The sequence below is a fragment of the Anabrus simplex genome, chromosome 1 (assembly GCF_040414725.1).
Source record: "Anabrus simplex isolate iqAnaSimp1 chromosome 1, ASM4041472v1, whole genome shotgun sequence".
Lineage (NCBI taxonomy): Eukaryota > Metazoa > Arthropoda > Insecta > Orthoptera > Tettigoniidae > Anabrus > Anabrus simplex.
This window is the reverse complement of record NC_090265.1, coordinates 890,310,188-890,335,847: the sequence shown is the minus strand read 5'-3', so window position 1 is coordinate 890,335,847 and position 25,660 is coordinate 890,310,188. Positions and strand designations below refer to the sequence as shown.

Below are 25,660 nucleotides of genomic sequence, written 5' to 3'. Positions count from 1 at the left end.
ATCAGGACACATACAGTACTCCAGTCAATACTCCTATGCAGTGCATACACAGTACTCCATGCTGCAACACGACACCCAACACTGACATACGAACAACTCCTCATTCAGACTTCAGTACTGCGGTCGCCCCAGTCTGACAACTGAATTCCAACACTGACTCCAACTGTTTGTGGATACCATCCTTTTTATAGCTTGTGAGATGAGTATTGGAATATTCGCGATGTGACTAGAGAGGGAAGTTTCTCTTCTCCTATTCCAGAAATTGCACAGGCAAATCACACAATACAATACAATACAATACAATACAATACAGGGAGAGGCCATCCATGCCCTCAGGCTGGGAGCTCACAGTTGACTCGCTAGTTCCTTCTAGTGAATACCAAAGGAGGCTACGACAGGGCTGGCACGTAACAATATTATCTGAAAGTTTTAAGTAAATCATTTTAGTGTCATAAGATTTCCCATGACATGGCTGCACTCTATGGAATATCTAATTCTGATATTAAAATGATGCATGAGGAAATAATCTGCGACATTTACGTTCGTGCACATTTCTCAGAACTCACGATTTTTCAAAGTTCAGAGAAAGACTGAAATTACAGCAATGGAACTTACCTGAAGAATTATTTTTAATTAATTTAATCACAAAGAAAAGTTATGCTAAACATTGTATTTAATATGTATCAGAAAGTTTTGAGAGTGAGAGAGAGGAGGGGGGGGGGGATCACCTGCCCTTTGCAATCTAGTTTTTTGCAACCCTCATGTCTCTGTGATTGATTGTCTAAGAAAAAAAATCCAGGGGCATAAGAACTGGCGGACCAGGGAACAGGTCCTTTCCATCCTATCCATTTATCAGGACACATTTCACGGAGATGGTTCAGGATGACCGCTGCCGCGTGCGGTGGAGCTCCGTCATGTTGACACCACATCCTGCAGTAGTCAAGGAGTGCAACATGGTCCAAGAACAAAAAAGATCGATAACACTTGTTCCAAGACATTGATAGTTCATCTTGCAGAAACCACAGATAGCATTCTCCCGTCAGGGGTCCCATAAAAAAAATGGGGACCACTGTGGTGATCACCCACAATGCCACACCATACGTTCATGCCCCACTGTGCCTGAAAAGCTGCCTGTCATATCCAATGGGGATTATCCATATGTCAATAATGCATTTTATGGCAGTTAAAGGATCCATTGTTTTGGAACCGTGTTACGTCTGTAAATAACATGGTTGCTAAAAGGGCAGGATCAGTGTCCACAGGCTGTAGGGTCCATTGACAGAACACCACCCATGCTTTGAAATCATGACCATGGAAAAATGAAATGTCGTATGGCTTTTAGTGCCGGGATATCCCAGGACGGGTTCGACTCACCAGGTGCAGGTCTTTCTATTTGACGCCTGTAGGCGACCTACGTGTCATGATGAGGATGAAATGATGATGAAGACAACACATACACCCAGCCCCCGTGCAATTGGAATTAATCAATTAAGGTTAAAATCCCCGACCCGGCTGGGAATCGAACCCAGGACCCTCTGAACCGAAGGCCAGTACCCTGACCATTCAGCCAACGAGTTGGACTTGACCATAGAGATCCTGGTGTAAAGGCAGATGGTACGGGTGAAACTGCTGATGTTAGTCTCCTGTGCAATGGCCCATGTGTTAGTCTAAGGGTTATGCTGGCTAGCATCCAAGACAACCTCCTCACTTGAACAGACGTCACTGTATGATCTCGAACAAGCCGTGTCCTTCTCAGGGACACAGTAGCCTGCTGATGTCTTTCCACACTCTGAAATGTCACACCTGTCTGTTGTCATCTATTCAGATAGTGTTCTTGATACAAGTGTTGTGCCTGATATGTATTCTGTCTAGCTTCTCCATAGATTAATAACATATCCACATATTCATTGCTGGAATACATCATGAGGCAGTGAATAAGCTTTGTGTTTTGTTGTATTGTGTTGCATTGTGACTTGCCTCGAAGGAGAGGAGTTCGTGCAGCTACATACCTACTTGCCATCACATGTTGTTATTGTTCCAATGGGGCACATTTTGGTCTACGAAGCCTGGAACATGTACAACATAGCTAACTTGTTGCCTGTGTACTAGCCAGAGTTCATCACCTCATCATCCTCGTCCAACCCAGCTCCATACCTTATGCCACAATACATACAGATGGCTCTTTACAGGGCCAAATAAGCAAATCAGTGTGGAAGCTGTCAAGTATGTCACCTTACCACATCTCGGGCAATTGTCGATATTTTTAAAAAACCCGTGGAATTTGAACCTTTGAACACTCTCCATTATCACATCTCCAACCGTGCCCTTGCCTCGTGAGCTACTGCGAGGCTAAATATGCAGTGTGCAGCTCTCAGTCAACACAATAACTGCTCCTGTGTGTGTGTGTGTGTGTGTGTGTGTGTGCGCGCGTGTGTGCGTGCGTGCGTGCGTGCGTGCGTGCGTGCGTGCGCACCTCCTGTTGTACGGTACGTGTTCCTCATATCTGTGCTAGTTTTAGGGTTCACTAGGTACCCACAATGAGTTATTAATAGTGGTGTTGATGATTCCTGCTATCTTCTATCCAGTAAAAAATTCAAGTTATATTGCCCCGGTTTAGGAAGAGTGACCGATGTATTTCAGAATTATCATAAAAGTGGCGATATGCATAAAACTAGATCGCAAGGGACCGGTGGACCACGAAGTATTTCAGAAAACGAAGTTCCTATAATACTGCTTTGCAGAGCCCCCTTTTAATCTTTACAGGATCAAATAATACTTCACCTACTCTAATTCTCTGCTTTTTATTTTCTAGAAATTTAGCTACCTGTTCAGTCACTCTTTTGTCTAGTCCAATAACCCTCATTTTTGTCAGTAGCTTCCCATGATCTACCCTGTCAAAAGCCTTGGATAGGACAATAACATTGCAGACCATTTGACCCCTCTGAACCTAAAATATCTGCTGTATTATGCTGGAATCATATACGTTGAGCCTTACTGCAATAACCTTTCCTAAACCCAAACTGTAACTTAAAAGCTTTTCAATCTGACGAACACACAAGTTCAATATAAATATTACACTATAACCTACCTGTAAAAAGCACCCTTTCCTTTGTACACTGGGGCTACTAGAGCAACTCTCCATTCATTTGATATAGCTCCTTCATGCATACAGTAATCACTTAAGTACTTTAGACATGGCACTCTATCCCAACCCATTGCCTTCACTACATTCCCACAAATGCTATCGATTTCAGCTGCATTTTTTTAGCTTTCATCTTTTGTATCCTTTTGTAAATATATTTTTTTACCATAAGTAAATTTCAGTTCTTTGCTAGTATTAGTCACCTCCTCTACCTGGATATTATATTTATGTCCAACTTGTATCTTTACATACTTCTGTAAATCCTCACATCCAGATTAAATCATGAAGCAAATAAAGAGAAAATTTCTAAATTACAAAAAGCCTATAGAATCACAAAGATCAGGTACAATAAAAATTCCAATATCTCATAACACAACATTAAAACACTATAACATAGTACTTGAACCTAAAGCATTATACACATCAGAAACCCTCATCATTGGAGGCAGATCACTACGTAAATAAAAATTTAGAAAAACAAGAAAGGAAAATCTTTTGGCCCACAATGCATAGAGAGAGTGTGGATGAAAAGGAGGTCTCCTGAGCTACAACAGCATTCTGAGAAAATATCAGTCACTATTAGGAAAAGATTACCGGCATTGAAATTTTATAACCATATTCAAAGAATGGGTCTCTGTGGTATAGACAGCAGTGCGTCGGCCTCTCACCGCTAGATACCGTGGTTCATATCCCGGTCACTCCATGCAAGATTTGTGCTGGACAAAGCGGAGGCGGAACAGGTTTTTCTCCGGGTACTTCGGTTTTCCCTGTCATCTTTCATTCCGGCAACACACTCCATTCTCATTTCATAGCATCTATCAGTCATTAATAAATCACTTTGGGAGTGGCGACCCCATCGTACTTATAGATTATATGTGCTGTATTCATTACATTCCTGACCCGGTCAATGACTGGAAAACAAGTTGTAGGTTTTCATTTTTCATTCAAAGAATGGACAATGAAAGCCTTACTAAAAGGATATTTAATCATGCCTCCACACTAAAAGTCAATAAGAATACTGGATAATTGAAATTGAAAAAGACCTTAAAGAAATCGACATGAAAATGAAAATCCACAGCCTTATTTCCAGTCATTTGAATGGGTCATAAATGGAATGGATGAAGCCCCCATCTAGCAGCGAGGATAGGAAATGTGCCGACTGCCGAAGCCTGTCACACTCCTCTGGGGCAATGATTAATGATTGACAGGGAAAACTGGAGTACCCAAAGAAAAACCTGTCCCGCCTCCACTTTGTCCAGCACAAGTCTCACATGGACTAACTGGGATTTAAACCACGGTATCCAGCGGTGAGAGGCCGATGCGCTGCTGCCTGAGTCACGGAGGCTTTAAGAAATCAGCATAACAGACAAAATTATTTGGGACAGGCCTAGCTTTAGAACATTGGTGATCAAATATTTTGCTGAAAAGTCCTAGATGTGAAGTAACACTGCATGGACAGAGGAATGGAAGAAAAATCATAGTGAGAAGATGAAGAGATTCTGAGAGGAGAAGAAAGCAAATTTATCAGCTACATAAGCTCAATCACACTCCTTAGTTGGGCACCACATTGTGAGACAAATAAACAATAATTGTCTGGCCTCAGCTACCATATGCTAGAATTTTTATTTGACATCATCTGGCTACCGGCTCAACTGCAACAACTCATTTTACTCTAGGTCTACTACATGGCAAAGTAAATAGAATCTTTCTTGGGAATCTACAGCTGAGTTTTAATGAATTGTTTTAATAAAATGAAATGTCGTATGGCTTTTAGTGCCGGGATATCCCAGGACGGGTTTGGTTCGCCAGGTGCAGGTCTTTATATTTGACTCCCGTAGGCGACCTGCGCTTCATGATGAGGATGAAATGATGATGAAGACTTCACATACACCCAGCCCCCATGCCACTGGAGTTAACCAATTAAGGTTAAAATCCTTGACCCGGCCAGGAATCGAACCCGGGACCATCTGAATCGAAAGCCAGTACGCTGACTGTTCAGCCAACGAGTCGGACATTGTTTTAATGAACACCAATGTGTCATCAGAGATCCATCACATGTCAACATTATACAATATGGAGTGTCTAAAGGACTTTCTTCCACCCTTTCAAAATGTGACTACACCTGCCAGGCTCAAACCTGCTATCTTGAGATCTGGATGCTGACACTCCATCACCGATCTACAGAGAGAGCTACATATTAAAGTTTTTGAGTTTTAATTTATATATGAATGAGTTTTTTATTGTCACTGTGATGGTATTCTTAATAAGGTGACAAGATGCAAATAAGATAAAAGAAAAGGAGGACAATGTTGGATAAAAGAGGTCTGAATTAAGACATATGCAGAATTCTAATTTTCACATACATAAATAAAATTTATTAATTTCAATATTATACAGTACATTCTTACAAAATTTAAAAACTAATCTACACACCTTGGTGATACTTTTCTGAATATTCAGTTGCCTACAGGAGTTTTAGACACTAAATTCCTGTAGATTATATGAACCATTAAGAGGATTTTACATTGAAATGGTTCCTATTATCAGTCCATTGTGCTGAGATTAATGAAAATTGTCTTTCTACATTTGCATTGTGCCCTGGTATGGAAAAAAAAAAAAAGTATTTTGGAAATTTTAATAACTCTGAACTACAGTACCACCAACTGAAGTGAACTGAAATACTTGGCCAATTTCTGACTATAAGGTAACCCATTATATTCAGGGTCATTACTACTCTCATTCAGTAATTGTTTGAAATTGCAGACCTGATAAAAAGATTTCACATCATCAATTTGAAAGCTAAAAACAGAATAGATTATTGTGATGTTGAAACATATGTTACTTGCTGCACCATCCATTTAAAACAGGCTTCCTTCTAATCCCGGTTATCTCCTGTAGCATGTCACACATTAACATAGCAGTGTTCTGACAGGGTATTGCTGAGAGAGAAGCATGCAGTATACAGAGTGGTAAATAGTGTCTCTTATCACAATGTACTGTCTATCTATAGTTACATTTCTATATATCTATATGATATAAATGATGCTGTCGCATAATGAAGAATACTTGTAAAAATGAAGTAGTAGAACAGATTACCCCACAATAAGCAGATTCACTAAAAAAGGACATTTCAGGTTTTTTAAAATAATCCATCCAGACCCAGACAATGGTCTAAAATGGAGGACATATCTGGATAAAAGAGAACATCGGTCACCCTAACTCTGAATATCTTTCCAACTCTGCTAGTGTTGACAAACTAATACTCAATTATTTTGTGACACAAAACTCATCATACAGGGTTGCCAAAAACTGTGTTTACCCTTCCCATTCAGACACTATGATGTTTGAGAGTCCAGAACAACAGTATGAAGACAGTCATTTTTGTAGTACACCTAAATTCTGTCCCATGTCGTGGCAGATATTTTGTGGGGATTATCAGGGGTCACAACCGTGAAGAGCCATTTTCTACAGTTGTGCATAAGTCTTGCGTTGTCCAATTCTGCTTCTTTCACACTCTCTTTGATTAAGTTCCAAAGAACATTAAAAGGTTTTGTGAGATTGAAACATCTTATACATCAAGTTAAGGGAGTTGGATAATTATTTTCACAACCTATTTCAATCCAACTGGCCAGGAAAGGTCATATTCTGGTAATGACATATTTGCAACCTGAAATGTGCTGATGCTCCACCTTGTCGCAAAACAACGTATCAGACTGTTGCAATTGTGGCACCAATCAATTACTGTATATTTTCTGGAAGATAGGTCCAGTAATGGAGATTTGGAAATAGAAATGCCAAAAAATGTGTGGTATACTCATTCCAGCCCACACCATGACATGTGGCAGATTCCTCTCTTTTTTTGTAAAAGTACAGACTTCCTTAGCCCATATTTTGAGATGAGTTCTCTGATAAATACCACAGTCATCTCAAGAGGATATAATCACAGGAACATTCAGAACAAAACACTGCAAGAGAGACCTTGCAAGCACCTACATACATATCCATAGCATCAAAATCATTCAGGTCATTGAAGTGCAATGGATGTTAGCGTTTGAGGTTTTAAATCATGTTTCATGTGCTTCATCATGGTCAGATGAGGAATACCAACATCTGAAGACTTTTTATGAGAGGATCTGTGAGGAGAGTTTTACACTGTTACCTGAAAAGTACTTCGTGAGCGGTCTATTACCACTTCCCATTGCGAATGGCACTTTCCCCCCTTCCTTTGGCAGTTCCGTACCAAAATTGTTTCTAAATTTAATTTTCATGGTATTCACAAAGTCAACAGTATGAGGCCTTTCATGAAGCCAAACTGCTGCCACTAAATTCTTCTTGATGGTACACAAACTCTGATCAGCCATGTTTCTTTATTACTTCCTCTTGCCACCTAACTGTGCACTGTATGGTTACCAACATTACTGTGATTACCAACACTGATCCTTTGACAAAAATTATCACAAAATAAAAGGGGATCCCCCCACTTCCTTGCCACCCTACATATTAGCTGACCCATCTAAACAGAAGAACCCAAGTAATAAATGAATTAATTGGATAATACTTTGCTATTTTAGTATTGGCATCTTTGCTACAGCTATCTTTTTTATAGTCTTCCTAGTTCTTTCATCACCTACACCTTTTCTTTTCAAAATTTCATTAATTTCTTATTTTTTAGCCACCATCCATTTCTGTACAGGATTCACAGTTATACTAAGAACTGAATCTTGTACTGACAGAATTGATTGGGCACATCACCCACCCATTTATAGTCTTCCCAGTTCTTTCATCATCTTCACCTTTTCCTTTCATTTTTATAGCCACCGTCCATTTCTGTACAGAATTCACAGTTATGCCAAGAACTGAATCTTGTAGCCACAGAATTGTTTGGGAACATCACCCACCCATTTATATCATCAGCATGTTATGAACTAACAGTGAGGCTTCATTGACTAGCTGTTGTTTACAGTCTTGAGAGCTGTGAGGATTCCAGAAAAATATTTGGCTTATAGCATAAAGTTTCTCAGTGAGGTGCTGGGCTAGAAGATACTACAGAATTATTGCTAAAGCGAAAGCAAACCAGGCGATGTTATTCTTTTAATTTTGTTTACTATGCTCCAACCACTGGTTGAAGACAATTCTCCATCATAATGGATGATCATAGCTAATAAAAACTTAGAAGCAGTTGAGCAGAATTATGCTGGTGTGCACGTTTGAGTAGTAATGCAGACTAACTATAAATTTCATCTACGGAGAGCTCAGAAGAAATGCTGAAAGAATTAAGAACTATGAGAAAGCAAATATGGTGCAATTTATACAAGATAAATATCCTAGGAGCTATAATACATTTTCCTAGTTACCACCATGACGAACTATAAGCACATAATGGACATTTATTCACTAATACATCAGACTGTCTAGAATTACAGAAAGCTAATGTATTTTCTTTCTTTACAGTCTTTGGACACCAGCTGCATAACCAGCTACTGTCCAACTAGCATACCAATCACTGGCATCATGTAAATTATGCTTGAAGGTGGACAACAAACTACAAGGAAAATTCATTTTTACTTTCTCAATCCCAACCTTCTCATTTACAAGGAAAGAAGGATCCAATTCATAAATTCCTGAGTTGCTCAAGTGGATACCATATGAATGAAGGAATGAATAAACAGTCAAAATGTCCCTTATAGAGCAAAGAGTGTCCAGAATGACAGGGATGGCTTGCTAGCACTCACTGGGCGAGCCATTCCAAGTGAGTGGACATGCTTCTCAACTCGAGCCAAGTTCAGTGGTATTCTTCTTCAGAATTTTGAAAGTATTCATTGGTTAGTACCAAAACATCAAAACTTTTATTCTGAATTTTCTGAGTTACTGTCCAGAAAATTTTATGATACAACTTAGTTTGTTATAAAACACAGCTCTAAATTCAGCATCACCAATCACCTACTGGAGAATGCAGCAGCTGTACAAATGATATGAAGAAAACATTAATAACTCCCATACAATATAATTGAAACAGTGCAAGAATGAAATTATACCACTAATGTACCTTGTAAACCAAGTGCTAATGAATGGAATCTTCCCAGAATGTCTGAAGACTAGTATCATTAAACCTGTTCATAAGAAAGAAGCAGATGATATAAACAACTACAGGCCAATAACTACAACTTCTGCTGTACATAAACTCCTTGAGAAAATTATTTTGAATCATCTTTTTGTATATTTTGGGAAGCATTCTCTTCTTAAACGGCCCTTGCATGATCAATATTATTGACAATATCAGTAGACAATACAGTCGTTTACTCCCGTCAATATTACCGTCAATATTGCCATACCCTACATGGTCAATATTATTGTCAATAATTGTATCCATGAATATGCTCAGAACATTAGTTTCCACCATTCAGACTAGTGAAGTTGTGTCTTTTCAAGCGTATTTTTGTGGCGTTATGTGTTTTGAAAACAGGACGATCAAAAAAAAGGTGGTGTAGCCATAATATCGGAAGTATTCATCGAGTTCAGTGAAATCGGTGTATGAAAGAGTGGTTGAAAAAAAATGTGAAGAAACAGATTGACAGATGTGGAAGATTTTCACAATTATTTCAGAATGAAAGAAAGGATGCTCATGAAATTATAACAGGTGGTAGAACCACTCTTGAGAAGGCAGAACCCTGGGGTATTTAGCTACAGGAAGAAATTTTGAAGATTTGAAGTTATCTGTCACCATGTCGCCTGCAACTATCAGTGAAGCTATAACTGAAATGTGTGAAACTATTGTTCATGTCCTACGAGACTACATGAAAGTAAGTGTTTTAAATATATTTTCCAGATACCTTCCTACTTACCTTAAGTGTATCAGTCTGCCATTACACATAACCTGTTAGCACGACCGTAGAAGTAGGGAAATGCATATTGCAGTGGCGTATGCTGGGATCAAGACGTGGGCTACCACTAGACTTAGTAGGTTACCCCTTTTCGACTGTGGTTTAGTGAATGTCAAACCTTAAGCATTTTGAGCTGCAGCCAATAGCTAACGGAGAAGCCTGATGTGTTGTCAAGGGCGCTTCATAAGCTATGCTCTGGCTCCTGCTACTGTCAATACTCAACGCCTGATCAGTCGCACGTCGCCTACAGGCATCAAATCAAAAGACCGTACATGTCCTCGGACACTCCCGGCACTAAAAGCCATATGCTATTTCATTTGCCTGATCAGTGCAGATGGTGGCCTAAGGTTTAGCAAATTAAAGTCCGGCTAAGTGGCTAAACGGATATAATGCTTGCATTTGGTCCAATGGCCCTGGTTCAGTTCTCAGAATTAAACCCTCATATTCTTAATTCCCCTGGCTTGAGGACTGCGTGTTTATGACAGTTTTGCCATTCATTTTATCTTTATTAGGTCACCATCAAGCCTATACAGATGCCATGTATTATTATTATTATTATTATTATTATTAAAATAAATAAATAAATAAATAAATAAATAAATAAATAAATAAATAAATAAATAATAATCGCATGGCCTCAGCTAGCGTGTTCAGACATTTCAATTTGATGCCATCTGGCTGGCTGGCTGTCAATTTTGACGTTCCATTTTACTTTACGCCTACCAGATGACAGATCCAGTATTCGGGAGATAGTAGGTTCGAACCCCACTGTCGGCAGCCCTGAAAATGGTTTTCCGTGGTTTCCCATTTTCACACCAGGCAAATGCTGGGGCTGTACCTTAATTAAGGCCACGGCCGCTTCCTTCCCACTCCTAGCCCTTCCTTGTCCCATCGTCGCCATAAGACCTATCTGTGTCGGTGCGACGTAAAGCAAAAAAAAAAAAAAAGATGACAGATCGAGTAAACTGAAACCCTCTTGGGCATCTATGCCTGAGATTTAATGAATGTTGTAGGGTAAACACCAAAAGTGTCACCAGAGATCTTTTACATGCCGACATCGCATGACATGGAGTGTCAAATGGACTTTTCTCCACCCTTCAAAAATTCGACTGCGTCTGCCGGGTTTGAACCCATTATCTTGGGATCCGGAGGCCATCACTCTACCACTGATCCACACAGGCAGCTTATTATTATTATTAGTATTATTATTATTATTATTATTATTAAATTAAAATTTTGAATTTTACAGCAATACCAGCAGTTGTACCCATTGTTCACTGGTTTCTTAGCTTCTTTGAGAGATCAGTGGTGGTGTCCGACCCATGATCACGGCTCAATTCCAACCAACAAAAGAGAACACTAAACTTAAAAGATTGCATTTCATTTTAGCACATCTACCAGTACCTATAAAAAGAAAACTATAATACTCCTATAATAGCAGCCCTGCAGTGTCATCCTACAAGGGTGTAGATGTAAACGGGAGTGAAATATCAGCACTCTTATCTACATAATTCAGAAGTATGAGGCGAGGAAGTATATACGATGAGGAACGCATGTTTGACAGTCAGCAGTGGGCAGACGTGTGAGGGGGGCCGGAGGTGAGAGGGACGCAGAGCCTGAACTGCGAGATAATTCTCCGCTGTCTTGCTCTCAGAAATACGTGCGTTGTTTTTTCTCATTGCTTTCAAGTTGTGTAAGTGGAATATGTGTCAAATGCTTACATTATAACGTGCTTCAGATTTCTATCTTTCTCATTTGAGGTTTGGGCTTCATCAACAGCCTTGGAAGGCCTCAGTATACGTCACTGACATATTGAATAATTTAAAACAAAAGATGATATTAATTATGTATTGATTAAACAGAAAGAAAGAAAAAAAGAAATAAAGCAAACAAAATCAATCAAAATTCAAAATCCTCAATCTGCAAAGGTGTTGAAAAAAGTCACCAATGATAAATCCTGATGTTGGTTGTTGATTAATGGGTTATCACAGTGAATAGGGGAAGAATAATTAAATGTGGAGAAGGATGAAGTGCTGCCACTACTTGTTCCCGGTTGTGTGGTACTTTGAGGCTTAGACGTTGACATACTTCATTTATTTTTACAGAGTTGCAATGGAGAGTGCCCAAAGCTTGCTTCAAAAAGCACATCATTTATTGCTTTCTCGGCAAACTGTCTCTGCTTGGCATCCAAAGTGAGCAGTTTTTCTTCCCAAGCTTTTGTGATAGTCGGTACGTTGCTGTCAGGGTTCACTGAGTTTTCCAAAGTTGAACATGCTTTTTGTACAAGCTCATTTTGTTTAGCAATCAGACCTTGCGTTCTAGCTTTTTTATTTTGAGAAGTTTCGCGAGAAGGTGTTAGAGAGATGATCGAAGATACAGATGAATTGCATACCAGCTGAAGACGCTCCCTAATTAGCCCACTCTCTCCTTCGTCCTCTTCATGGATCGGTGTCTGGAAGCAAGAGCAATTTAATAATACGATGAATGTATTACTGGCAGATGTATTTTAAAATTTGTTCTTCATTTCCACCAAACTAACTTTACACCTACATCTAATGTAATAATCAACTATGTACATTTGTACAACTCTTTAACCTTTAACTCTTAATGTATTATGTTTTTATTTGTTCAGTTTCCCACTACTGCAGCAAAATGGACCGACATTGCCCATGAATTTGAGATTGATTTGGAATACTATGGGATTTCTGAATAGGAAACATGCACCTATAATCAAACCAGGTAACTCGGGATCTTTGTATTACAATTACAAGGGTTTTTTTAGTATTGTGCTGTTAGCTTTGTTTAATGTGAAAAAAGAATTTATAATGGTAAATGCTGGAATGAACGGCTGAATATCTGATGGGGGGAGTGATGTTTGTTTCGAAATTTGGCGAATTGTTCCAGGAAAACCAATTGAATTTACCCACATCTAAACCTCTGCTGAATGCAACGGATGTTTTGCCATATGTATTTGTAGCAGACGAGGCATTTACAATACATACCAATTTGTTGAAACCCTACTCTCAGAGATTACTTAATGATGAACGACAGGTGTTTAACGAGAGATTGTCACAAGCTCTGGTGGTGGTTGAAAATGCATTTGGCTTCTTGAGTTCACGGTTTCGTGTGTTCCAAAAACCTATTAACCCACAGCCTCATAAAGAGACAATTATTACTGCTTAAAGATAAAAATTTCATAATGTTCCTTATTGAAATGTATCACAATGAAATTGAAATAATAAATAAGGTAGTTCAACCTATTCAATACAAATAAATATGAAATGTAGTATTACATTCCTATTAAATTAAAAGTGGAAGCGGTACCGGTTTCGACCCTAATCTGGGTCATCATCAGCCGAATAAAATGCAAAAAACAATGCATAGGTAAATAAGAAATATGGAGCGAGTCTTTCACAAAAAACAGTTGAAGAGGCAAAATATGTTAATGGGGATTGGCATTGTGCAATTTAAATCGTAAAATTTAGAAGAAGTAGAAAGTCAGTCACTTATAAGAGGTAAGGCGCGATCTTCTGAATAGTAGCACAACACACGCAAATTTCAGCACTGTCTCATAATGTTTACAAGAAGAGGTGAAAAGTTAAATGAGCCAGCAAATGAGGCATGATGGCACAATATAATTAATGAATATGAAGTTTCAAAATTGTTTAGAAGTCGAAGACGAGTCGCTTGATTGAAGCGAATTGCTATCTCCTGAAGATCAGTGCAACACACTCAATGTCCGGCACTGTGCTTTCAAATGCCGACTGAACATATATATAAATAATGCAATTTAATATAATTTAAGTACGTAAACAGGATCTTTTAGATTCTTTAGAACAGGGGATGAGGCGGTTAAGTGCAGCAATCCTAGTTGTTTTACGGTTTGCAAAATTTCACAGTTCTGGAGACTGTTCCGATTGCTCAATAAAGGTCCGGGCGTTCAGTCCCCTCATCACATAGGCATTGTTTTTTGCATTTTATTCGGCTGATGATGACCCAGATTAGGGTCGAAACCGGTACTGCTTCCGCTTTTAATTAAATAGGAATGTAATACTACATTTCATATTTATTTGTATTGAATAGGTTGAACTACCTTATTTATTATTTCAATTATTACCACAACGTGCTGCTACCTGCACAATTTTTTAGCAAAGGAAAATGAACAATACCTTAACTGAGCTGACTGAAGTTGTGATGAGAAATTTGTTACCCTTGCAAAGCACTTCACACAGAACAGTTCCTGGAGTGCCAAGACAATACGTGACAAATTTTATGATTACTATAAGAGTGAAAGAAAAATTTAACTAGGTACCCAATAATGTATTTTGCAAGGTTTATTTTTCAACATTGTTATTATGCTGCTACTACACTTTTAATACAGTTTTGTCTGAGTTTTAACAGTTGACTTTTTATTACACTTTTTCTAAAATTGCAGTATACCTAAACCTACATCTGGTGTCACATTCCAGTAACATGAGTGATGGGCTATCCCTCATTGACGAGTATGATCACGGCTCGATTCCAACCAACAAAAGAGAACACTAAACTTAAAAGATTGCATTTCATTTTAGCACATGAAATTTTAGCACCTATAAAAAGAAAACTATAATACTCCTATAATAGCAGCCCTGCAGTGTCATCCTACAAGGGTGTAGATGTAAACGGGAGTGAAATATCAGCAATCTGTTATCTATATCATTCAGAAGTATGAGAAGTACAACATTTACTGCACAAAGAAAAGAAGTGACGCTTACTTCAACTCGCTGTGCATATGTCTGCTGTTCTGTCAAATTAAGAATGTTCCAAACCAAATGAAGAATCTTCCAAGGATGGTAAAAGGAAAAATTAGCAATTTTTCAACCAAATTAGCATTTAAAAAAATAAAATAGCAGTTTTTTCAACCAATTTAATTTGCTCAATTTGTCTTGGAAAATTCTTGGTTAGACTTGGAAGTCCTAGATATCAAGATATAGGTACAACTTAGGTGTAGGTATACAGAAGAAGGTAGGTAAATTAAACAAAAACACGACTCACCGGTTCCTGTGCTTCTGATTCACTTGGCTGCTGCTCAATTGGCTTTTCAAATCTTTCAAGAAATGACAGAGCATAGCATGTCCATGCAGTAGGTTTGTACACCTCATCTGGGCTCTTTCCAGACCTCTTTGATGTGGCAATCTTCTTTAGTTCTTTCTTGAAATTGGTTCGTCTTCTTTACATCTTCTCTTTTGGCCCCCAACTTTATCCTCACTAAAAAGGGGATGAGGCTGTCAAGCACAGCAATCCTAGTTGTTTTACGGTTTGCACAATTTCACAGTTCTGGAGACTGTTTAGATTGCTCAATAAAGGTCCGGGTGTTCAGTCCCCTCATCACATAGGCTACATTATTTCTTCCACCTGACTCGTTTACTGCTTCAAAGTCTTCAGACATTGTCTCAAGGTCACTTGTATAATCTGTAATAGGCTACTCCGCACAAAGGTCACTTCTGTTCCCTATGAATGTGCGGCAACAACTGAGTATTGACAATACTATTAACATCCACCCCTACACGATCAATAATATTGACAATATCCCCTCCACTTCTAAATATTGACGCCCCGAGATTAAAAAATCTGGATTTCATCAATATCGCTTCAATATCTTCAGTCAATACTCTTTTTACCTTACACGATCAATATTATTATCAATATCATACTGTATTGTCAATATTATTGATCATGTAAGGGCCGCTTTATAAATTTTCAACATGGATTCAGGAAAGGTTTGTTAACTGTTATTGCTCTAGGAACTCTTACTCATAGTGTTTTAAATAATCTCAATCAGAATAATTTTGTTAACTCAGTATTTTAGGCTTTAGATAAGTCTAGCCTTTTGATAGTGTAGTCCATGATCTATTGCTAAAGAAACTAGGACACTATAGTGCCTGTGGTGTCACTTGACATCTGCTAACTTCTTACTTACAATAGAAAATAGATAATAAGGTAAAAAAGTCAGATCTTCCTTTGAAATCACAAGTAGTGGTATCTCCTGTATGTTAATGAAATGCCAGAACTTGTAAATTCCACCACTGTATCCTATGCAGATGACACATCTGTTATTACTTGCAGAAGAGATAAGGAATCAATGGTACAAAATCTTAATGCATCATTAAGACATATCAACAGATTTTTCACATCCAATTTTCTTATGGTCAATCCTAACAAAATTAATGTGGTAAACTTTGATTTTAAAAGGAATTGCAATGATTATGTAAGTATTCAGCTAAATGGCATATACCGGTACCTTAAAACAACAGATTTTACTAAATTCCTTGGCATTGTTCTAGATAGTCATATGTCTTGGAAGAATCATGTTAACTACATCTAAAATTTAACATCTGGAATATTTTTATTATGCAGGCTATAAAAAATTGCAGATCTAGATGTATTACCAAAAGTGTACTATGGAGTAGTATAACTTTACTTGAGCTATAGGATAGTAGTCTGGCGTTGTATGGCAAATGAATATTTTGAAAAAGACTTTATTCTGCAAAAGAAAGCTCTAAAGATCATCTTTCACATTCCGAATAAAAATACTTGCAAACATTCCTCCATAACTCATAATATTAGGACACTTTCTTCCATGGGTATATCTATAAATCTATAAATTAAGCACAATGGTACATTGGCTATAAGAAGCAGTGAGGTCCACAATTATAACACGAGTTTCCACTGCACTAGAAAGATGGACCGGAGTCTGTATGTGAAGGGTATGTTACTCTATAACAAACTGCCTAAGGATATAAAAAATCTGAATGGTAAAAAAATTTCAAATGTCATTAAAAGATCTCTTAATTAACAGGTGCTTGTATTCCATAGATGAACTATGAATCAGAATGGTGGTTTTCATTTTTATATAAATTAGAATATATGTTTTATTATATAGGTATAGCTTGACGTCTGACAACTGTAAAGTTCTATAGACAATAAATAAAAATAGAAACTGAAAACAAATTGAATTTGAGATCGCTTACGTCTGTACCAGAAGTGGTCCCGTAGATACAGGCTGTTTCTCTCTACTTGCCGAGTCTACATCATCGGTCTGTGTCGCACCATCTGCATCATCATTGTCCTCCTCGCTGTCTGCCTCCACACCTGCAACAGGTGGGCGTATTGTCCTGGAAAATGTTTATCATTAGGTATTCAGTTTACTACTTTAACATTTCAAAACTAATTTAACCATCATTTTATCCACAATTAATGGTAAAAAAAGAGATTTGCAGATGGGAGAGAAGTCCCCTTACCTCTGTAACTGTTCAGTCTCAAATGTTATTTATGCTGTGTTATTTATGCAGGTTGGTAGCTATATTACTTCTTAACAATTGTTGAATACATATTGTCACACTTGAGTGTTAGTGTTAAGCCATGGCAGATGTGAGCGGTAAGAGTTACACTACTGAGGAGCGGTTAGTGGCAAGTGTGTGGGTACACGAATGACTACACACAGGGTAGACAATGAGACAGATTATGGGAGCATTCCAGGAAAGATTTAAAAGCAACACTTATTTATTGGGACAGACGTGCTTTTGCCTTGGGCAGTGTTAAAGACAGGCTGCAGAGTGGAAGGAAGAAGATACGAGAAGAAACGTGCTGAAGTCTGTGCTTCGATTGAACAATCTCCTATGAAGTCGACGCGTAAACATGCTTCGTAACTTGGTATACCGAGGACAAAAATGCGAGATTACATTATAAAAGACTTGAGTTCAAACCTTTTTGAGTGATGTTCATAAACAGGTTATCGGATAGAGACCGGAATGAGAGCAGTTTAGCATACTGTGCATCGTTAACTATATTCCCAATTGCAGTGAGCTGTGGCAAGGTTATGTTTTCAGATGAATGTGCTATTTATCGCAGCTCACTTGCGAGAAATGTCGTGTGGGCCAAAGAGAATCCTCATTACAGAACTGAGTTGGAAAGGAACCCGCCTCACATAATGATATGGACAGTAATGACATTACAACATGAGCATCGACCGTACTACTTTGAAGGGACTGTGAATGGCGCAAATTATTTTTACATGTTACAAACATGGTTAATACCCCAGCTTGAGGAAAAGGGTCTCAACAGAATGCATATGGTTGCACCAAGATGAAGCACCTACTCACTACGCTCTTGCAGTGCGCAAGGTCCTAAACAAACATTTCCTAGGATGGTGGATAGGTCATGGTTCACTAGCAACACCAGCTCACTTAAAATGGCCACCAAGAAGTCCAGACCTCACCACTCCTGACAACTCATTATGGGGAGTCATTAAGGTGCATGTATCTGCATGTCGTTATCCTACAAACAAAGAACTGCACAATGCTGTTGAGGATGCTTTTCCCACTATAACACCAAACATGCTCAGAAATATGTCAAGAACAACATAGAGTCATTTGGAACTGTGTTTACAGCATGATGGGGAACATACAGATATAATGGACATTTAATACATAAGAAACATAACCTAAATAACATTTGATACTGGACAGTTACAGGGGTACGGGTAATTCTCGCCCATTCTGTACAAATAAATTCAACTCCATGCCTTTCACAGAACATTTGAAACAATGATAATATGTTGAAGGTATTTAAATTTCTTATCACAACCACCACCATTTTATACAGCATAAAATATAGAACTTTTTTCTCTTTGGCATTGGTTTTACGCTGCAGAAACTCTGTCAATTATGTGCTAGGAAAGAGCGGGACTTGAAAGAGAGTGACTGTGGCCTTAAGTAAGATACAGCCCCAGCCATTTGCCTGGTGTGAAAATGGGAAACCACAGAAAACTATTTTTAGGGCTGCTGAGAGGCTTGAACCCACAATTACCCAAAAGCAAGCTAGCACTTACACAGTCCGAACAGTGGGGTCAACTCGCTCGGTATATATGGAACTATGCACACTACACTCTGTTTCTAAACAGATAAGCTGACATGTAAAGCGCAGTTCAATGTAGTCGTATATAGTAATATGATAAGAATAGGAAAGAATAGGATAAATGCAATGATAGGTCAGTATGAGATGAGGGAGAAAAAGAAAGAGGACATAGGAAAAATATGAAAGCATAAGATGACAAAGGTAATCTTCACATAGATGGGCTCTATCATTAACGATCCCAGTTGTTCTACTGGTACATTCATTTCTTCTCAGTACTCAACAAGCTTGTTTCTGCTTCTTCTGATGGTATAATGAACGATCGTGGTAGAACTTAAAACTTGGATGAATGAGGGCTGTTTTAATGTGAATGGGATAATCATGCTAAATCATCACCAATACAACACCGAACATTTGGTCTCCCTCAGAAAAATATTGCACTTGTATGTTGTGTATAAATCACGAAGACACATCTGCACATTTTGGACTGATGATGTCTGTATAAACTTAGAAATGCAAGATCCTCTCAATTTGGAAATATAATGTTTCAACAAGAAGTCCAGCTCCTTGGCTGAATGATCAACATAATTACCTTCAGTTCAGAGGGCCTCAGTTCAACATCTGGTCAGGCTGGCAATTTTAACTGTGTATGGTTAATTCCTCTGTCTCAGGGACTGGGTGTTGGTGTTCATCCTAATACACTTCTCTTTGTCTACACACAATACAGCACAGTAGCAACCACCATGGAAATACATCCCTCCACATAGGTCTGGCCTCAGAAAGGGCATCCAGATGTTTTTGTTTTTTTTTTAAACATTTTTATTCACGATCAATATCATACATATACATACAGAGGTAGTAAAAGATACAGTGTGAATCCCACATAAGGTAAACTTGTGTGTGGGCTTCAAGAATACAATAGCTAGATTATGTACATCATGGCACCTAGTGAATAGCATTTACTCCATTAGCATTTTGGTGATAATGTACTAATTTTATGAACTGTTTTTCTGTATTTGGCGTAATAAGCAGGAAGCTGAAAATGAGAGACATGGGTTAAGGAGAATGTTGGTTTCTTAGTAGAGAAAAATAGTGTGCTAGTTGATTTAAATATTATAATGAAAATTTATAAGTTGATCAACTTTGTAATAATTTTTAATGAGCCATGTGCATAGTCTTTTCTTCAGGGTATTCTGGTTGCCACTGATCACATCCGCAGGTAATGCATTGTACTGACTGTACAAATAGCTGCCGTATGTTAAGTACCATGCTTTGCTGGAACAGTTCATATGTTGGAAACATCAGTGGCATTTTGTACATGACTTTCAGTATGTAATTCTGGCATGTATTTACCTAACCCAAGTGTAAATCAAGTATTCCACCCCAACTGTTAATTCCATATCGCAGTTGCAATTGAACTAAGGCAAAGTATAGGCTACAGATTTCATTTCTAATTCTGTACAATGTATAAATAAGCTTCTAAAATTTAATGATCAAATTTGATGCATGAAAATTCCATTTCAGATAACTATCTATAATTATCCCTAGGTATGAAACATTTATTGATTTCTGTAAAGTATAACAGTTGCAGCTTTCAGTATTTTTGCAAGTTGTGTGTGGAGTCTTAGATTGTCTGAGGGTTGCATTTTTTATTATGAGAGAAGGAAAGGAATTTTGTTTTATATTCTTTTAAAGTACGTAGGCCTAGGTGGTTGTTTAGTCGTTTCTGAACTATGACTAGGTTTCTTAAGCTCTGTTGAAGGTGTCCTCTCAAGTTTCACCCGTGACTGTGACTATCATGTCATCAGCATATGAGTTAATATTTTCATTGCAGTTTAGCTCTCACAGATCATTGACATATAACAGAAATAGGAATGGTCCTATCACCGTTCCTTGGGGTACTCAGATTTTTTTACTTGAGCACTTTTACTTATGATCCTTGATTCTTACCTTTTGTATTATGTTAGAAAGAAAGCTTTTAATTAGATTTTGAGGAATTCCACGAATGCCTACTTTTTCAAGTTTTCTAAGGAGTATATTGTAGTCTATGGTATCAAAGGCTTTTCTTAAATCCAAAAATATAGAAATAGTCCTTTTGGAGCTATCAATGGTTTTATACAAATAATCAGTTAAGGAGAATGTTGCATCTTGAGAGCGCTAACTATTGGTCTAAAACCAAACTGATTTGGCGGCAATATGTTATACTTATTCAGGTAATTAAGTAATCTGGTTGTAATGCATTTCTCTACTAATTTTGAAAGGTGGGTTGAGAGAGAAATTGGGTGATAATTGTGTAACTCTCTCTTATCATAGCATACGAGATCAAAATTCTTCTTCTTCTTCTTCTTCTTCTTCTTCTTCTTCTTCTTCGCGATTCCCTGTTGTTACAATTTGTTTTACGTCACACCAACACAGTTCTTATGGCGACGACGGGAGAAGGAAGGCCTAGAAGTGAGAAGGAAGCAGTCGTGGCCTTAAGGTGCAGTCCCAGCATTTGCCTGGTATGAAAATGGGAAACCACGGAAAACCATCTTCAGGGTAGCTGACAATGGGGCTCAAACCTACTATCTCCCGGATGCAAGCTCACGGCTGCGCGCCCCTAACCGCACGGGCAACTCGCACGATTCGCGATTCTTTTCTCATTTGGATAGTAATTTTCATTATATTCCTGATCAATATGAACTGATGATCATGCGGTTTCGCACCTTTTAAGAACAATCACTACAACGGCCATCATCGGCAGTTAACTCCTTACTATAACAAACCTCATAGGTTAAAAGTTTATTTCGATAAACAGATTTGTACTTCCTCTTAAAACAATCACCATCACGACTCTACCATATTGAACTATATTTCCATACAAGGGATGTTTTTACTAAAACATGGATCGATTTAGCAACAACAAATTTAAAAAACTGTTTCTATTTATCAAAGTAAAATCGGTACCGGTATTTTGTGTTATAAACTGAGTAGGGTATGTTAGTTATGAAAAAATGAAATGGCGTATGGCTTTTTAGTGCCGGGAGTGTTCGAGGACAAGTTCGGCTCGTCAGATGCAGGTCTTTTGATTTGACACTCTTAGGCGACCTGTGCATCGTGATGAGGATGAAATGATGAGGACGACGCATACATCCAGCCCCCGTGTGAGCGAAATTAACCAATTATGGTTTCCCTGCCGGGAATCGAACCCGGAACCCCTGCAACCGAAGTCCAGAACGCTAACCATTTAGCCATGGAGCCGGACTGTATTAGTTATGATTGATTACAAAAAATGAATATTATTTGCCCAGTTGCTGGTTATCCGTAATTGGGAGAGTATCGTTCGTTCGTTCGTTCGTTCGTTCGTTCGTTCGTTCATTCAAAGTCTGTACGGCAAATATATTTCCGGAGATAATTTGAAGTTTGTGAAAAATGTAATAATCACGAATATCTCAGACCTTATTCCTCGCACAGTAAAAGTGCATGAAACATAGAAAATCAGAAATTATATTTTGCACAAGTTATATCATGTACAGTCCCTCAACAAACAAACAAACAAACAAACAAACAAACAAAATAAATAAATAAACACACACATGGTATTGTATTATTTTCTCGCAGGTACACTTTTCTCAGAAACAACTGGACCTATAGATATGTTTGTTATAGGTATCTACATGGGAGATGAATTATATTTTGGCAATTAAGTCTGATGAAAATGCGAATCGTAAACTGTGTGTTAGTGTGATGGAGGATAGAACTGGGTGTGGTGTGAGGTAGCAATGTTATAGACAGCACAAATACACAGTCGCCAAGCCAGGAGAATAAACCGTTTAAGATTAAAATCCTTCAACCCAATAGAGAATCAAGTCCGGGATCTCGAGGATTGAAGGCCAAGACCACTCAACCACGGAAACGGACATTCCTGAACTTTTATACAGAGTTTCAGGAAATTCTGTTAACCGTTTCCCGCGATGTCGCTAAATAATAATAATAATAATAATAATAATAATAATAATAATAATAATAATAATAATAATAATAATAATAATAATTTCCTTTACGTCCCACCAACTACTTTTACGGTCTTCGGAGGCGCAGAGGTGCCGGAATTTAGTCCCGCAGGAGTTCTTTTACTTTCCAGTAAATCTATGGTCACGAGGCTGACTTATTTAAGCACCTTCAAATACCACCGGACTGAGCCAGGATCGAATCTGCCAAGTTGGGGTCAGAAGGCTAGGGCCTCCGCCGTCTGAGTCACTCAGGCCGGCTTGTAACATGAAGTAGGTACCTCTCCAACTGCTCTCAACCAAAATAGGAATAACACACTACTGTAGAGAAACACGACATCTCCATCAGGGTACTCTAGGGCCAGAAAGGGATGCAGTTGGTCTGAATGAATGTCCACATAACGTGCACCTGTCAGCGCTCCCTGCAGCCGGATAATGGGGCCTAATTGCGACCATGAGAACGCCGTCCATACCAGAACTGAGCCACCTCCCGCCTGGACACAACCTTGTTGACACGCAGGATCCACAGCTTCATGGGGCACACGCCACACTCTCACGCGCCCATCAGCTCGACACAACTGGAAGCGGGATTCATCGCACCATACCACACGCCGCCACTGTTCCAGGGTCCATTGCCGATGTTCGCGGGCCCATGCACGTCGTTGAGCTCTGTGTTGAGGTGTCAGCAAAGGAACACGAGTTAGTCGTCGGCTGATGAAGCCTATGCGTTTCAGTTGTCTCCTTACAGTCCTGGTAGAAATGGGTTCCTGACTCCCAACATTCAAGTGGGTGGTGATCTAACTCACAGTAGCCCGTTGAGCGCCCAGTATGGTTCTGTGGAGGGGACGTGATGTCCGTTTGTTAAACACCTGTGGTCCTCCCGTGCGGCGGTTTACGCGGGTGGTAACATTCGGTCTGCGATATTGAAGATCCACCCTCGACAACACTGTTGACCTCGGAAACCCGAATTCACGGGTAATCTCCGTAATGCTATGACCCATGTGCCGTGCGCCGATGATCATCCCCCGTTTAAAGTCGGTTAACTCGCGACGTGTTGCATCTTCACAATGGTGTCTGTGACAGACTGCGCAGCTAGCCGCAACGCTCAGGGCTCATACACGGCACATTTACTAATGGGACACCCTTTCCCGTGACTTTTGGCCACTCAGGATATGAAAATCCAGAGCCTGTTTCCAGTCATTCGACCGGGTCAGGAATGGAATGAATGAAGCCCCATCTAGCGGCGAGGATAGGAATTGTGCCGGCTGCCGAAGCCTGTCGCACTCCTCTGGGGCGATGATAGATGAAATGAAATGATATTGGAGAGCGTTGCTGGAATGAAATATGACAGGGAAAACCGGAGTACCCGGATAAAAGCCTGTTCAGCCTCCGCTTTGTCCAGCACAAATCTCACATGGAGTGACCGGGATTGGAACCACGGAACTCAACGATGAGAGGCCGGCGCGCTGCCGCCTGAGCCACGGAGGCTCTACTCAGGATATATTCAGATGAAAGAAAGCTTCTGCATAGAAGATAATATGGGATTGCAGATGCTGCTCTCAAATGCATGTGGGAAAACATATAACATATTAAGTGCTACATGACGAGAGGAACGCCGTGATGACATGAATGGAGAGAGCCAACTATCAACTGCGAGACACAATCTACATGGTTTCCATCATAAGTTACAGTATGTGCCACCAAAATATTTCACTGCCCACGTGGAGACTGTGTGTGTGTGAACTGTGCAATAAGTGCACACCACACTAAGGTCTGCAAGAAAATGATAATATCACTAACAACTACGTACTGAATAGGCCTAACCAATATTATATTGCCAGTGTTTAGTACACACCCACTATTATTTTTGTGTGGCTAATTGCCGCAATTTACATTTCATTCAAAAATCGTCTCTCTAAACCTAGACCTTATGGGAGAAAGGGGGGAAAGTACATCTTCACATTTGCTGGAACGAAAGTGTACAAACAAAATTGTACGTTTATTTATATAGACGGACGGTCTAGAAGGCCAACTGGCCAAGAATAACGACCGAGAAGTTTCGTCGTGCTGACTACACGACACCTCGTAATCTGCAGGCTTTTGGGCTAAGCAGCGGTCGCTTGGTAGGCCACGGCCCTTCGGGGCTGTTGAGCCATCGGATTTTATATACCGTAGGTGGAAACCAGTTCACTGAAAGAAAATAATTTGACGATGTTAAGAATATTCAAAGTTACGTTCGATCCCACATGACTACACTGAGATTCGTCGAGATATTGCTTACCGTACTCGTAACTCATTTCAGCTCCACACTACCATAATAATACTGACTCCCACACACAAAGAACAGAGGACCGTGTTAGCTCTAGCTTCAAAAAGAAAGAAATTGTAACAGTTCTTTATTCGCTCCAGCACCCAGCCACGTTGTTGCTTTACAGAGGATCAGGAAGAATATCCTTCACACACTTCATCTATCTTTCCGCTACGTATCATCCTATCATCCAACCATCATAGATATCCATCCCTATTTCCGAACAGCTGACCACCGAGCTCGATAGCTGCAGCCAGTATCCAATATTCGGGAGATAGTAGGTTCGAGCGCCTTTGCTGGCAAGATGTAGTGTTTACAGTGCACTATGTCTTCTGGTTTGGGCTAGAATAAATTTGTTACTTTCATTGACCTGTCTCAGCTTTATCCTTGGCTTTGACAATATGAAAGTGGCTGCGGTATGAGTGATGCTAGTAATGCCATTCCTTAT

The 25,660-nt window shown here is 39.1% G+C and overlaps 1 protein-coding gene across 1 annotated transcript in view; it reads right to left on the bottom strand.

Annotated features, from left to right (window-relative positions):
* tow (target of wingless) overlaps positions 1 to 25,660 on the bottom strand; it is a 173,734-nt gene that overhangs the window by 31,030 nt on the left and 117,044 nt on the right. Inside the window, exon 2 of the mRNA XM_067136569.2 lies at positions 17,034 to 17,154. Coding sequence (XP_066992670.1) covers positions 17,034 to 17,154 — 121 coding nt within the window. The remainder of the gene's footprint in view (positions 1 to 17,033; positions 17,155 to 25,660) is intronic.